Here is a 15,623-nt window from a genome sequence, read left to right as displayed (position 1 = left end):
CAAAAAAGTTTGGGAATCACTAGGCTAGGTGCTTATTCTATGAAGAGACAGGCTCCCACTACTTAAATAAGTCTTCTCCCCCCTGCTTTTCTTTTTTTTTTTAAGTATATAGTTGAGAAACAACCTCATTAACTAGGACAGACTTGGGAATTCATCTCATAATTTTTGGTCATGTGTAAACTGACCTGCAAAAAGGGGAATATCAGATATTATGAAAGATAAGAGATGATGTAGAGAACAGCACTGATTCCAAATGCCTTTTCAGGTTCCCATGAGGCCCAATTATATTTCATTTACCTTCCTTTGAAATCTATCTTTATAATAATAACTATTTTCTTTCCTTCCTTAAATAATCTTAGGTTTTTGAAAATAAAATAGCCCAGGATGCCTGGGTGCCTCAGTCAGTTACGCATCTAGTTTTTCACTTCAGTTCAGGTCACCATCTCAAGGTTGCTGAATCAAGCCCCATGGTGGGCTCCTCACTCAGCAGGGAGTCTGCTAGAGATTCTCCTTTTCTGTCTCCCTCTGCCCCTTTCCCCTGCTTGTACACTCCTGTGAGCTCTCTCTTTCTCAAATAGATAAATGTTTAAAAAAAGAAAGAAAAGAAAAAAGTCCTACTAGAATTAGGATATTTGTATTTACATTTAGCTATATTAATCAAATCAATATTTTATAATTTTTTAAAAATGGTTTTACTGCTTCATCTACATAGTAATAACAGAACTGCCACCTGGTGGTAGCATATCTACCTGACTACGGGATATATTTTTTGGAAGGAATAACCTCTTCAGAGGTTAAACATATCAAATATACATTCTTTTAACAGTTTTCTGCTACTTTTAGGATAAAATCTATACTACTTTAAATAACACCTATGGCTTCTCATTATCTGATCCCAGTCTATTTCTCCAATCTAATTTTCTGCTATATACCTTAATCTTCTATGCTCTAGCATGAGAAGGATAATGATGATGGCTAATACTTCTTGAACACTTCTCATAGTCTGACAATATTCTAAGTACTTTTTTTTTAAGATTTTATTTATTGATTCATGAGAGAGACAGACAGAGAGAGGCAGAGACACAGGCAGAGGGAGAAGCAGGCTCCATGTCGGGAGCCTGACGTGGGACTTGATCCAGTTCTCCACGATCACGCCCTGGGCTAAAGGCAGCACTAAACCGCTGAGCCACCCAGGCTGCCCTCTAAGTACTTTATAAGTATTAGCTGAATTCTCAGAACCCCAAGGCAGGTACTGTTATTATTCTCATCTTCCAAATGGAGAGCAGAGGCACAGAATAGTTAAGGAACTTGCGTAATGTCACAAAGCTAAAAAATGGCAGTGCCATGATTTGATCCTAGATGATCTGGTCTAGTCTGAGCTCATAACCACTACAATTATATTGCTTTTCGTAACAACAACTTGGAAAAATCACGTAGCATACACCACAAGCAGTGAGAGCAGCAGAGGGAGAGGGAGAAGCAGGCTCTCCCCTGAGCAGCTTGATCCTAGGACTCTGGGATAATGACCTGAGTCAAAGGCAGACGCTTAACCAACTGAGCCACCCAGGTGCCCCTGGACAGACTGGATTTAAACCCCTGCTCTGTCACTATGACTCTGTGCAAATTACTTAACCTCTCCAGTTTTCCCACCTATAAAATAGGGATAGCAACAGTATCCACAGCTCTTAGAACAGTTGTAAGGATTAAATGAGCTAATAAATATAACCCTTAGCATAATGCCTTGCATTAGAAAGTGCTCAATAACTGGTAGCTACTATTACTATTGAATTCATATTCTTTATTCCACTGTCAAACTTCCATCGTCCAAGTGAGAGATAACGAGATAGGAACAGAAATGGGCATAAATCAAGAAATATTTAGGAGGTAAAATCAGCAAAATGTGATGACTGGTTGGATCCAAAAAAGTAAAGCAGAGTGCCAGGGAAACCAAATAGAAGATGAGGTAAAGTGGGCCTGATTTTACTGGGTAGTGAATGGTATTAGAATGGAAAGAAAAAGGCTAAATATAAAACATATATTTTTAAAAATATATTTTATTTATTTGAGAGCAAGCAAGAGGCCACAAGCAGGGGGAGTGGCAGAGGGAAAAGAAGCAGGCTCCTCACTGAGAGGGAAGCCCCTTGAGGGGCTTGACCCCAGGACCCTAGCTAGGATCATGACCTGAGCCAGAAAGGCAGACACTTAACTGACTGAGCCACTCAGGAGCCCCAAAACAAATTCTGAATTAAAAAAAATAATGGGATTGGGTTATGAGTTTGCAGGATATAGGAAAACAATTGCAAAATACCTAAAAGGACTTTGGTTTTCAGCTGAGATGCTTTCTGAATACGTATAACCTACTTGGCCTCTGAAATATGATGGCATTGAGATAAAAAAGAACTCTAGAACCTTAAAAATGCTTAAATTCAAATCCTAAAGGAAAAAAAGCCTGCATACAGACTCTCCTGTCTTAAGATTACAACCCTGAGACCTGCGGGGGTGCCTGGATGGCGCAGTCAGTTAAAAGTCTACCTTCAGCTCAGGTCATGATTTCAGAGTTCTCGGATTGAGCCCCCATGAGCAGGGAGCCCGCTTCTCCCTTTCCCTCTGCCCACCCCCACTCATGTTCTCTCTTGCTCACTCGCTCTCTCTCACTCTAATAAATAAATATATATATATAAAACCCTAAGGCCTACTAAAATTACTTATACTGGATTTTACCCTTAGAATTTAAAATATATACTCAACTAAAAAATATACATATATATGTGTGGGTATACACATATAAATATATATATCCCAAATGAATCTTCTCCTCTTTTCAATCTCTATTATAAAAATTGCTATTGGTTGAAGTGGAAAAGTGAGAGTTTTCGTATTAAAGGGAAATCACTGAGTAAAAATGCTCAGACATGTATTTTCATTATAAAAGAAATTTATGCAAATCAAAATTTAAACATTAATTTGGTAAGTGTAAAAGATTTTACATAAAAGTACTGGAAATACTTCCAATATCTTTAAGTTGTCTAAGAATAAAAAAGTTTCTTTTTTTTTTTTTAAAGATTTATTTATTTATTCATGAGAGACACACAGAGAAAAAGAAACAGAGACACAGGCAGAGGGAGAAGCAGGCTCCCTGCAGGGAGCCCGATGCAGGACTGGATCCCAGATCCCAGGATCACGCCAAGCTTAAGGCAGATGCTCGACCACTGAGCCAGCCAGGTGTCCCTAAAAAAATAACATTACAAAGTCCGGTATTTCATAAACTTCCAGCAGATATTTGCTAATGCAGTTTTTACATATGTTCTATGACTTTGCCCTTTAGAGCATGTACTTATTTGACTTAAGAAATCAACATATGGGCTAAAAATTTTTTTAAAAAAGTAAAAAATAATAAAAAAAAATAAAAGAAATCAACATATGTATACACAGTCAACAGACCATAAATGGTGCGCTAACTCACTGGGATCACTGCCCCTAAGTACACTGCAATCCCATGGATCTCCCTCATTTACTTTCATAAGTTAAATTTGAATTTTGATAAATAGAGAACAAGTATTTTTAGTTATAACTGGTCCCTAATCCCATCTATTTTCCCTGGGGAAACAATAAGACAATATCAACTTGAATAAAAGTGAGACTAAGAAATAAATACAGCATAATCACAGAGCTCACAATAAATGATTCTTAGTGAACAAGGAATTTTGAAGTGTGTTTGGTATAAAGAGAAGGAAAAAAGGGAGACCAAGAAAGTGATTCTAGATTTTTTTTTACTGTTTTTCAGAGATCTGTAAACCAGAGAACCTATTCAATCAATAAAATTTACAAACTGAAATCTTACAGACTAGGATTTTGAGTAGTAAAGTTTAGTGTAGTTCTTACCAGAGTCAAATTGATGACTTTGGGGGCTTTAAGAAAAGATCCCTCAAACGGGAGGAAAAAAGGACTTACAGAAAATTGTTTAGACCACACAAAAATCTAAATGAACAGTATAAAAATCACAACCCTGATGGCAACTTGAAACAGACATGATACTGTTCATGAACAGAGGATAAAGGAATTTTTCATGATACAAAAGAATCTATAGATTTAAATAAATAACTTATTCTAGAATAATGAATAGTGTTAAATCCATGTGCAAATCAACCAAAACTTTATGCAGCATACAAGATGAGCACTGAGTATCCTTATTTTGGTGACTACGACCACAAAAACACTATAAGTAAAAGGGAAGTCAACAGGACAACAAAAATATGTTATAATAGTGAAATACTGGTAATCGATTGTGTTCACATATGAAAAGGATAGACCTTTTTGTTACTGAACAAGACTGGGTTATTTTGTTCTCACAATAAAAATGGATTGGTAATGATCAAGCCAAAAACCCAACAGGTGCCCCCAGACCAACTGCATGCACTTGTAAAACAGCTGGCCATGGAATGGAATGACTCAATGGCCCACACAGAAATCAAACTTTAGCATCATGCTCTAATCAATTTACTAAGAACCTATTATTCAAAGCAACAGTTTAAATTTTGGAAGAGCCCAGAAGTCTCAAGAAAAAAAAAAAAAAAAAAAAACAAGATGAAAGATAATACTACTGAGATGTGTGGTTCTCTCTGTCTGCCTCTCTCCCATCTGCCCACGCACAAGTATTCTTTCTCTGTATGTAGAAAAAAATGCATACGATAAATAATAATAACTAATATAACAATTGGCAACAATCCAATTAGAAAATGGGCAAAGGACTTGAATAGACAAATGGCCCAAAAATACATGAAAAGATGTTCAACATCTCTCAGTCATTAGGAAATCACAAGTTAAAACATGTGAGATACCACTTTCCACACACCTGAACAGCTGCAATAAAAAATTTTTTTTAAAACAGAAAACAACAAACATTAGTGGTTATACAGAGAAACTAGAATCTTCATACGCTGCTGGTAGACATGTAAAATGGTACAGCTGCTGTGGAAAACCAGTTTGGCAGTTCTTCAAAAACCACAGAATTACCTTATGATCCAGCAATTCCACTGCTATATATATATATATATATATATATATATATATATATATATATATATATATTTGAATACCTGAGAGGCAGACAGAGAGTGTGTGTGTGTGTGTGTATATACACACACACACACACACATATATATATATATATATATATGAATGTTCATAGCAGTGCTATTCATAATAGCCAAATATTGGGAAAAACTCAAATGCCTGCCAGTGAATGAATAAACAAAATGTACTAAGTGCTATAATGGATTATTATTCAGCCATAAAAGGGAATGAAGTATGGATGCATGTTACAAAATGGATGAACCTTGAAAACATTATACTAAGTGAAAAAAGTCAGACAATAAGGGTCAAATATTATAGGATTCCATTTTTAAGAAATATCTTAAGTAGGTACATCAAACAGAAACAGAAAGACTGGTGGTTGCTGGGGACTGGGGGAAGGAAGGAATTAAGAGTATCTGCTTAACGTACAGGGTTTTATTCTGGGATGATAAAAATGTTTGGAACTAGATGGAATTGATGGTTGCAAACTATGTATTTACTAAATGCCACTGAATTATTCATTTTTATACGATTTATTTTTGTTATGTGAATTTCATCTCAATTTAAAAAAATCATAGCTTTTTTAACATGTAGCACCGGAACTTGAAAAGTTCTCCATCACTATCTCATTTATTCTCTAAAACACCTGTTGAGATTCATGTCCTGCAACAGGATTATTCTCATAGACAATAATGCCCAGAATTTGTGATAATTTAAATACATGCTTGCTAAGTAAAAGTCCATAGTTGCAGTCGTAGGCGTTCAAAAATGTCAGCTGAACAAATAAGCAAATAAATGTCTCCAAAGTCCTACTGCCTTTTCTAAAAGTATGCCAAATAGCTGTATTATAAATTCTCACACACACACACACACACACACACATATATATACCCCAGATGCAAAACAACCTTTATAAAATCTGAAGTTTTTCCAAATTAAAACTGTTAAAGAGCTGTAACCAATGAAATAAGATGACTAATTTCAATTTTAGTGGAATCTTAAAGAAATGTGATGTTCCTTATCATTTAATGTTTAATTTACCAGAGAACTTTTTCTAGTTCCATATTAGAAATTTACTTACATTTCAATAATTAGTAGCCTATAATAGATTATTTTACTGTCATAGTTGAGCTCTTCCTACAAGCTTCATATATAAAAATAAGAGGCGTTTTTGTTTAAAAAGAATTCTTACCCAATCTTGTCATATTGTAGTTACTTGGATATATCCTATCTTTGTCACTTCCTCTCTTCCAGGTGCTCATTCAACTTTCAGTTTCACTGACAGGACACCATAGACCTCTTTGCTAAATCTCTCTTCATTGGATCTTATGGCTCTTTCACCCATTTCCTGCCATTTCTTGGATTTGCTGTAGAAACTTTTGTTCATTATATACTTTAAGAAGCCTATTCTGCTCATTCTTTCCTCTATATTACCCCTCTTAAAGCTCAAATCTAAAAACCATGTTTTGTTTTGTTTTTCAATAAAGCCTAAAGCTCATGAATTAGTTTTTAAGTCAGAGACAATACACAACTGTTACAATAAATGATGATGGAAAAAAAAATGATGATGAAGGTATCAAACTGCTGTATCCACTTTGAAAGCTAAGTAAGTTATGTCACATATAAGAATAAAAAACTAGAAAGTTTGGGGGTGCCTGGCTGGCTCAGCGGCAGAGCATGCAACTATTGATTCCCGGATTGTACTTATTCAAAAAAGAAAAAACTAGAAAGTTTTAAAGAAACAAGGATGAAGAGCAATTTGCTTAGTGGTGGAGCAATGTATCTGAATTAAGCAAGGAACAATTTTGCACCAGAAGTAACTTTGTCTATTCAGTGGAAACAGTAATTAAAAAGTTCAGCTATCAATAACCTAACACAGAGCTTGCATAGAGCCCTGTCCTTTTTTGCATAAAAATGGCACTTTTCAAACAGAAAATGCTCATTAAATAAAAATCATACAGTAAATACTTACTGAATGCAACAGGCAAAAATCTTAATTATTCAACAAATAATGCCAATTATATACAATGCTGGATGGCTGGTGCAAAACTTTTGTTTTACTGAATTCTGGTACATGAATAATAGAATGTTGAATAAAATGTTAAGTATACCCAATGTGAATTTACAGGAGTAATAACAGTGATTAATAATACTAATTACCCAACTGTTTTCTAATTTTGTTCACTAATATTAAAATACTTTCTTTATATAAGTGTAAATAATTTCACTTGGAAAAGAATGAAGTCATTTAAAGTAGTTTAACACAAAGCCAGTCTGTGTAGTCCCATCCCCATCAGCACCTTGTAAACGGGGTTAGTCCAGCTCTGAAAATATTTACTTAATAATGCAGTAATGTCTCACATCTCCATGGGTCAGGCTTCTTGCTACATTAACACTGAGGAAGTAGCTGAGGACTCAACTGCAACCAAAAAACCAACAAGTAGAAAACTAAAGCCCACTCACTGCACTCCATTGGCCCTGATTTTTGTAAACCATCCTATCAAATTCACTAAATTCTCCAGTCACAGCAACCTAAAACAAATTAGCCAAAGAGTCAGAGGAGATGGAGTAAGGCAAGATGAACATGACCACGGCAATGAGAACAGCAAGGAAAAAAGAACTACAAAACAGAAAGGAAGTCCGTGCAAGTCTAATAATTCAGCCTCCCAACTATGGAACACAAGCAACACTGGAATACGAATTACAGTTGCAGGAGTACACCAAAGTGAGAGCCCTTAGAAAACCTACCTTTTTTGTACTTCATTTTTTTAAATTCTCTATAATAACCATACAGTATAATGAGTTCTTCATCATACTCTATTTGATAAGCTTTTACTGTATTTAAAAATAGCATTTAAACATTTTTTACTGATCCTAAAAAATGCTGTAGAGAATCTGGAAAATACTAAAAGTGTAAAGAAATTTAAAATTGCCAATAACCCACCACCCAGAGATAACCATCATTTACATCTTAGTGCATTTTTTTTTTCCGGTGTCTTCATATATATAGGTATGTACACAGACTTTATATGGTAACATTCTTATTAACCTGGCACTATTTATGGACATTTTTCCAGTTGAAAAAATCTTTATAGCATTATTTTAATGGCCACATGTACCAGAATTTATTCTATCATTGCAATTTTTGTTGCTATTTTATAAAGCATACTATGCTGCATACAAACCTTAAAAATAATCATTTATAAGATCTAAATACAGACAGCAAATTTTTCAATGATCAGCTTACCAAGCACCAAGAGAAAAATTAAAAAGCTATGGTTCATAAAATTATATTATCAAATACAATATTTAAGTTCAGTGAATAAACAAGACATTCAGAAAGCCAAGTTTCTAAATAAGCTTTAGAGGGATCCCTGGGTGGCGCAGCGGTTTGGCGCCTGCCTTTGGCCCAGGGCGCGATCCTGGAGACCCGGGATCGAATCCCACGTCGGGCTCCCGGTGCATGGAGCCTGCTTCTCCCTCTGCCTGTGTCTCTGCCTCTCTCTCTCATTCTGTGTGACTATCATAAATAAATAAAAAAAAAATTTAAAAAAAAAAAAAAAAAAGCTTTAGAAATCATCAGTGTGATTTCTGATGCCATCAATAACAGACTTCCAATTAAGAGAATTACTGCTATTAAATTACAACATTCTAATAAAGTAGTACCTGTGAACGACTCATAGTCATTCTACTCATTCACTCATTAAGCAAATATTTGAGTACCTACTATGTGGTAGGTACCATGACTGGCTGCATTAATATCAAGAGCCTTCTCTGTAGTCTTAAAAGCAAGGTAGCAGCATTTAACACACTTTTACAAATGAAAAATTCACCCCAAATCCTACTGTACCTCTTCTCTCACTGTGCATATTACCCAGTGTCTGTCTCTCCCACTAAACTGTGAGCAACTCGAGAACAGAGACTGTCACCATCTCTAAATTTCCGACTGTTGGTATAAAACAGGAGTTCAATATAGGCTTGCTGAATGACTTTACAAAATTTTTAAGTCCTAATCTAAAAGCACACAAGTTAAAACAATAATATATACACTAATTTTGAGGATGCTGTTTTCATTCTATTTTTCATATTTTTATTGGCCATCAATCTTAATGGCTGCGTAATATTCCGATGCATTCACATGATCTGAAAACAATGATTCTAATTCTCTCCTTGTTTCCAGTGTTTTTATATTGTACAGCTAATGTTCCAGCAAAGAACTCTTGCCTTATAGATCTGACAGATTTATTTCTCACTAGAAAAACTGGGCTCAACTCCAGAAGACAATAATCCTCTACAATATAAGTGACTATTAAAGGAAAAAGATTTTCACTCCATAAGCAGAGTACTGAAGGACAAACATACACACACACAAAGAAACTAGAATTTTTTTTTTTTTGGCCAAATCAATTTAAATAAATCCTGTTATACGTGTTGTCCAAAGCAAATAATATTTTGTAGGACTACTCTGTACATATCTTTAGGAAGATAATTCTGGGGGCAGGCAATCCAAACTTTGAATTAACGAAATGTCTAATTAGAACATCAATGCCTCCAAAGGAGGCACACACTTTATCCACCTTCTTGGATTCAGAGCTTGCTCAGACTTTCAGGTTGCAGAAATGTAAGCAACTCTGGGCTTCTTAAGATATCTTGATTCCCCTTTCCTCCACTTACAGATTTTAAAGTAATAATCTACCTGGTAACATAAAAGCCCTCAAGCTTTGATCTCAGATAGAAGGAACTTACGGGAAAGCCAACTGTATTTCAGAAATATGAAGCTAGGTTATATGCATACTCATCTAAGAAACTTGGGTTGAGCATCTACTACCGCATCTCTGCAGTATAGCCCTTCAATGATTACTGAAATCATGGACCCCTGTCCCTTTTATTTGTTTGGAGGAAGGAAAAGAGAGGAAGAAAGAAAAAACAACAACAATTAACTATATTATAATTTAATTGTGGTCCAAGTATGACTGTTAACCATTATCTCTAATAAGACGGTATATAATCTATAAAAGATAACGTCGTCATAACGGAGGATGGGGGGGCGGCTTTGAGACCAGCTAGAAGACAGACTCGAATATGTAATTTCTAAAAGAAATATGCTATTTAGTTTAGGTCTTGTCTATCAAATTTTTCACGAAGGTCGGTGAGGAGTATCTGTTTATAGTCAGGTATCCTTTGCTTCACAGGTTTTTTTCTTTCTTTCTTTCACGCAGACCTAAGATACGGGCTCACTCGAACGCTATAACGATTCGACGATCCTGGAAAGCAGGAATTCTATAGGTGTTGCTTAGATCCCGGTGCCTGTCGTCCCCCGCAGTCGGGCTCGGACTGCACTACCGTTCCACACAACACAAGCGCGCGCCACGACAAAGACCTCCGAACACAGCGCAGAGGCCGTCTCTGAAAACGCCCCCGACGCGAACTCCACAGCTGGCACTTGTGGCACACGGGGGCCGCCGCTAAGGCAGCTGTCACAGGCCGTCACGTACCCAGGAGTGCCGGCACGCCACCGAAGAGGGCTCCGCTGTGACCCACGCACAAATCCCCCACCAAATAAAGAAAAGCCCTCAGTCCCCACCCTGAAAAGCACAATGCCTGACTAGGCAGAGAACTCCCTCAGACAGCGAAAGGCTGGAGGCTTAGACGCAAAGAATCCCAGCTCACGGCAAGGCAGGAAAGGAAGGCTTTTATCTGGGCATTCACCGGGGAGAAGCCACACCACCCAACCATCACGGAAGTACCATCCGCGAGGAGCTAGTCACACCAAGCGTTTTCAGCTGGAAAAAGGAGAAGAGGGCAAAGGGAAAACTCGGGTCCTGCGGCGCCTCCCGGCCGCGCAGCGAGCCGGGGCTGCGGCGACCTCGGCTTCCCAGGCCCTCTCCCGCCCCTCGCCGGCCACCGCCTCCCACCGCGGGCCCCAGCAGCCTCCGGGTCTCTTACCTTCGCTTTGCCGGCCTCCAGCTTCCTCTGTCTCTCCTCGTCCTCCATGGCCTCTGACGGGAAGGCTGGGGGAAGACAGGGAGTGGGTCCGGGGTGAAAACGGAAGGTCGATGCAGAGGGAGGTGGGACAGCAAGCCCCGCCGCTTCGGGAGCAGGGCCGGGCCCGGCGCCCCCCCGCCCGGCGTGGAACCAGTCTCCGCGCTCACTGGCTGACCGCCCTCCGCCGCCCGGGGAACGCCGTCACCGCCGCCGCCATCTTCGTCTCCACGTAAACACACGGCGAGGCGGGAGTGGAAGGAGGGGGGCACGTCGGTCCGCGCAGCCGCCGGCCACCCCGCCGCTCCGGGCAGGTGCGCCCGCCGCGCCGCGCCGCCCCGCGCCGCCCCGCCCCCGCCCCCGCCGGGGCTGCCCCGGCCCGGCCCCCTCGGCCCCCGCTGCCCCCGCTCGGACCCCGGCGGCCGCAGGCGCAAAGCCCGCGGGGGTGAGCGCCCTTCCCGGGGGACGGACGCCCGCCCGCCAGGTGGCGGCGGCCTGGCTGAGGGGCCGGGAGGGAGGGGGTGTGCCAGGGGCGCCGGCAGGATTCCGCCCACCGTGCTAGGGACTCGCTGGTCGCTTTTAAAACACTGAGATTTTTCCAGTTACAGAAATCATGTATACCTAACGGCCAGACCGGTGACCGATGAAAAGCCCCAAGGAAAAGCCTGGGGTGGCGCGGAGAGGAAACGACCCACCGGACGTCAGTTTCCCAGCCCGGATCGACTCCTCCAGTCGAAGAACTGGGAGCTGTGCCAGCGGCTCTCCTTACTTCTGCGGCTGAACGTCCCGCCCTCCTCCCCACACGGGCCCGCCCAACCTCCGGTCCACCCTTCAAGGCCCACCTCACACGCCGCCGCCGCCCGAACGGCTTCTCTGGTCTCTTTGTTCCCTCCACCGCAGCTAGGAGTATCCAGGCTTGGCTTACTCCCTTTCCACTCCTCCTTGATCTCCCTCTTAGCAATGACGTCTTGAAAGGAACCTAGGCTTCGGAACGTGGGCTGGGGACAAAAGCCAGTATACACTTTCTAGCTTGGATGACCTTGAACGACTTCCCTATCCTCCCTCAGCTTACCTGGAGGTTTTGGAGGGGTCGTTAAGATATGTGAGTCGATATATGTGACTGCCTCTGACATGTTAAAAATGTCCTTAATTAATGGTAGTTTTCCCCCCTCTCCTTGTATTTCCTTTCTGTACTCTGCATGATACTTTAGTAATTTATGCACCACTTCTTCACCTCATAGGCTAGATTCTCTGATGGCAGACTGTCTTGCTTATTTTGGCATTACTAAAATGACTGGCATAGTTTTGCACCCGATAAAACTTGTTAGATTGAATTGAGCCATTTTAATGACTTTCATCTCTTCCCTAAATACTTCCTTTTTTCTCCCCACCCTTTTAATATCAAATCCATTTCTTTTTCTCGAATCCATTTTTTGAGGTGAGCTACACATGTTAATGTGTCAGGTTGATTACTCAGGCTGATCATGGTTCTCTGTTTTGAGCTAGGTTGGACTAAAACACTGGCAGGTGTGAACTAAAATAAGCTATAAAATCAATCATAGAAGGGATGCTAGTGAAAATAGTGTTGAAAAATAAAAAGATTAACAACCTTTTTATTAGGTTGCTACAAGTCTACCACAACCAGAAGAATAGGTTAAATTTTTTTTAATTTAAATTCAATTTGCCAACGTATAGTATAACACCCAGTGCTCATCCCATCAAGTGCCCTCCTCAGTGCCCGTCACCGGAAGACTAGGTTTAAACAGCTCTGATTTATAAATTCTTTGTTGTTGTTGTTGTTGTTGTTTTTAAGATTTTATTTATTCACTCGACAGAGAGAAAGGGAGAGAGAAAGGCAGAGACACAGGCAGAGGGAGAAGCAGGCCCTCTGCAAGGAGCTCATGGTGGAACTTGATCCCAGATCCTGGGATCATTCCCTGAGCCAAAGGCAGACGCCCAACCGCTGATGTACCCAGGCATCCCTGATTTATAAATTCTTAGATTTAAAAAAAGACTTTTTATCCTCAAACTCCACAAGCATACATATTTGTACCATTTGTAACATCCAAGTATATACTGACCTATTATCTTAGACTGAATTGGGCAATAGATGAGATTAGACATCTTACCATAGGAATAAAAGAATTAAGCCAGTAAACGGAGAAGTGAGTTAGTCATTCGCCAAGCTAAGAGTCAAACTAGGACTACAACCAGGTGTTCTAATATTGCAGTGATTTAAATACTGCCTGGATTGAGGGATTATGTTTCTAGATTCTCATTGCCTAAGAGGAAGCCCTAAGTTATCTGACAAGATATATATTTGTTAATAGACGCTGCTTTCTCAGTGACTAAGGAAGTCAGCTGTTTGTTCTAATACGTGCTAAAAACATTCAAAAACCTTCTAAAGCCACAAGATTATTTCAACCTTTCCCTTCACTAAGACCAAAGAATCATAGACACCTGTTACATATATATGATCAATAAAAGTTGAAAGAGAGACCCCTGGGTGGCTCAGCGGTTGGGCGCCCGCCTTCAACTCAAGCCGTGGTCTCGGGATTCGGGATCAAGTCCCGCATCAGGCTCCCCGTGAGGAGCCTGCTTCTCCCTCTGCCTATGTCTCTGCCTCTCTGTTTCAGTCTGTGTCTCTCATGAATAAATACATAAAATCTTTTAAAAAAAAGAGTTTAAAAAATTTTTAAAAATGAAAGTTAATTGTGTGTTGACTTCTGTTAGAAGGGTGTGTGGCACTTACACTGACGCCTCTGTATGGCACCTATTCATGTCATGTCATGTATTGCATTCATTAATTCACTAATTCATCCATTCATTCATTCCCTGAAAAGATATCTGAGCAAAGACATGAAAGAGATGAGAAAATGAGCCATGAGGATAAGCAAGGGTGTAGCAAGTCTAAAGGCCCTGAAGCTAGAATAAGACTGACGTGTTAAAGAAAAAGCAGGATGCAAGAGTGGCTAGAGTAGAGTTAGGAAGGAGATTAAGTCAGAGAAATAGTAGGAGGCCAGATTCTATAGACTTCTGAAGGTCATTAGAAAGACTTTGGCTTTTACTCTCAGTAAGACGGGGAGCCATTGGAGAATGTTGAACAGATTAGTGACCTGATCTGGCTTATGTTGTTAAAGGATATCTACTGCTATGAGGATAGCCTGTGGGGGGTCAGTCTGGATGCTGCTGCAATAACCCAGACAAGAGTGGGAGTTTGGACCATGGTAGTGGTAATCAGTCTGTATATATCTTCAGCATTCAACTAATAGTGCCACAGGAGTTGTATGTTGAACGTAAAGTTTGAGACAGCAAGGACTCAAGGTTGAGTCCAATGTTTCTGGCCTCAGCAATCGGTGAAGTTGCCAGTAACTCAGATGGGAAAAAGCAAATTTGGAGGAGACCAAGAGTTCAGCTTTGGACATAAATTAGAGACACATTAGGTATCCAAGAATTGATGTCACATGGACCCTCTGAGTATGAAGTTCAGGAGACACGTCCAAGCAAGAAATATAAATTTGAGAATAGGATATAAATGGCACTTTAAGGGTTTGGATAAGATCATCTAGGGCCATGCTGTCCAATACAGCAGGCTTTAGCCACATGTGGTTATTGAGCATGTGAAATACAGCTGGTCTGAATTGAGGTGTGCTACAAGTGCAACAGTGGATTTCAAAGACTTAGAATTAAAACAAAAGAACTTAAAGTATCTCATTAATATTAATGAGTGCCCACCGTAAAAAAGTACCTTGCATAGTTACTACTGCATCTTATTTTTTTTTTGCATCTTCTTTAGACAAAGTCACTCTTTCTGAATTAAAAACAGTCCTGAAGAGCTTCATAAACCAAAGCCAAGTACAGAAATTGGAGGTTAGGATTGATCCATCAATCATGGATGGAATGATTGTACTGAAGAGAAATATGCTGATATGTCTACAAAAACCAAGATTAGGAAGCCAAGTAGGGCTATGTTCTGAAAGTGCTGGTTTTCTGTCAGTGAAAATTCATAAACTTAAAGCAACAATAAAATGTTTCCTAAAAGAAAAATAAAATATTTTAATACCTCATATTAATATAAAAATATATTTTATACTGATTATATGTTGGAATGCTAATATTTGAGGTATACTGGGTTAAATTTTATATATATATCTATATATATATAGATATATATATATGAATTTCACCAGTTTATTTTTACTTTTTTTTTAATGTACCCGCTGGAAAATTTCAAATTACATATATGAGTTGCATTTATGGCTCATATTATTTTTCTATTGAACCTTGCTTCTCTGGGGAGCAAGTTTATATAAGGTGTTGGGGCACCTGGGTGGCTAAGTGGTTGAGCATCTGCCTTTGGCTCAGGTCATGATCCCAAGGTCCTGAGATCAATTCCTGCATTAGGCTCCCCACAGGGAGCTTGCTTCTCCATCTACCTGTGTCTCTGTCTTCTCTCTGTCTCCTCATGAATAAATAAATAAAATATTTAATAAAAAAAAAGAAGTGATACAATGACTCAGTGTCAGAGCACTCCAACTCTAAAAGGGAGGGAAGGGGAGAGGAATCAG

At 39.5% G+C, this 15,623-nt stretch overlaps 1 protein-coding gene across 11 annotated transcripts in view; it reads right to left on the bottom strand.

The window, feature by feature from the left end:
- The window catches only part of AKAP9 (A-kinase anchoring protein 9), a 195,387-nt gene that overhangs the window by 139,885 nt on the left and 39,879 nt on the right, over positions 1-15,623 (bottom strand). For 6 of the 11 annotated variants that reach the window (XM_055307479.1, XM_055307488.1, XM_055307489.1 and 3 more), the window contains exons 1-2: positions 11,677-11,879; positions 11,020-11,084 (exon numbers count right to left, since the gene is read on the bottom strand). In XM_055307479.1, coding sequence (XP_055163454.1) covers positions 11,020-11,067 — 48 coding nt within the window. In that variant the 5' untranslated portion in view covers positions 11,068-11,084; positions 11,677-11,879. The other 5 variants (XM_055307480.1, XM_055307482.1, XM_055307481.1 and 2 more) reach the window with 3 other exon arrangements.

The sequence above is a fragment of the Nyctereutes procyonoides genome, unplaced genomic scaffold (genome assembly GCF_905146905.1).
Source record: "Nyctereutes procyonoides isolate TBG_1078 unplaced genomic scaffold, NYPRO_anot_genome, whole genome shotgun sequence".
Classification (NCBI taxonomy): Eukaryota; Metazoa; Chordata; class Mammalia; order Carnivora; family Canidae; genus Nyctereutes; species Nyctereutes procyonoides.
This window is presented reverse-complemented; position numbering and strand designations above follow the sequence as displayed.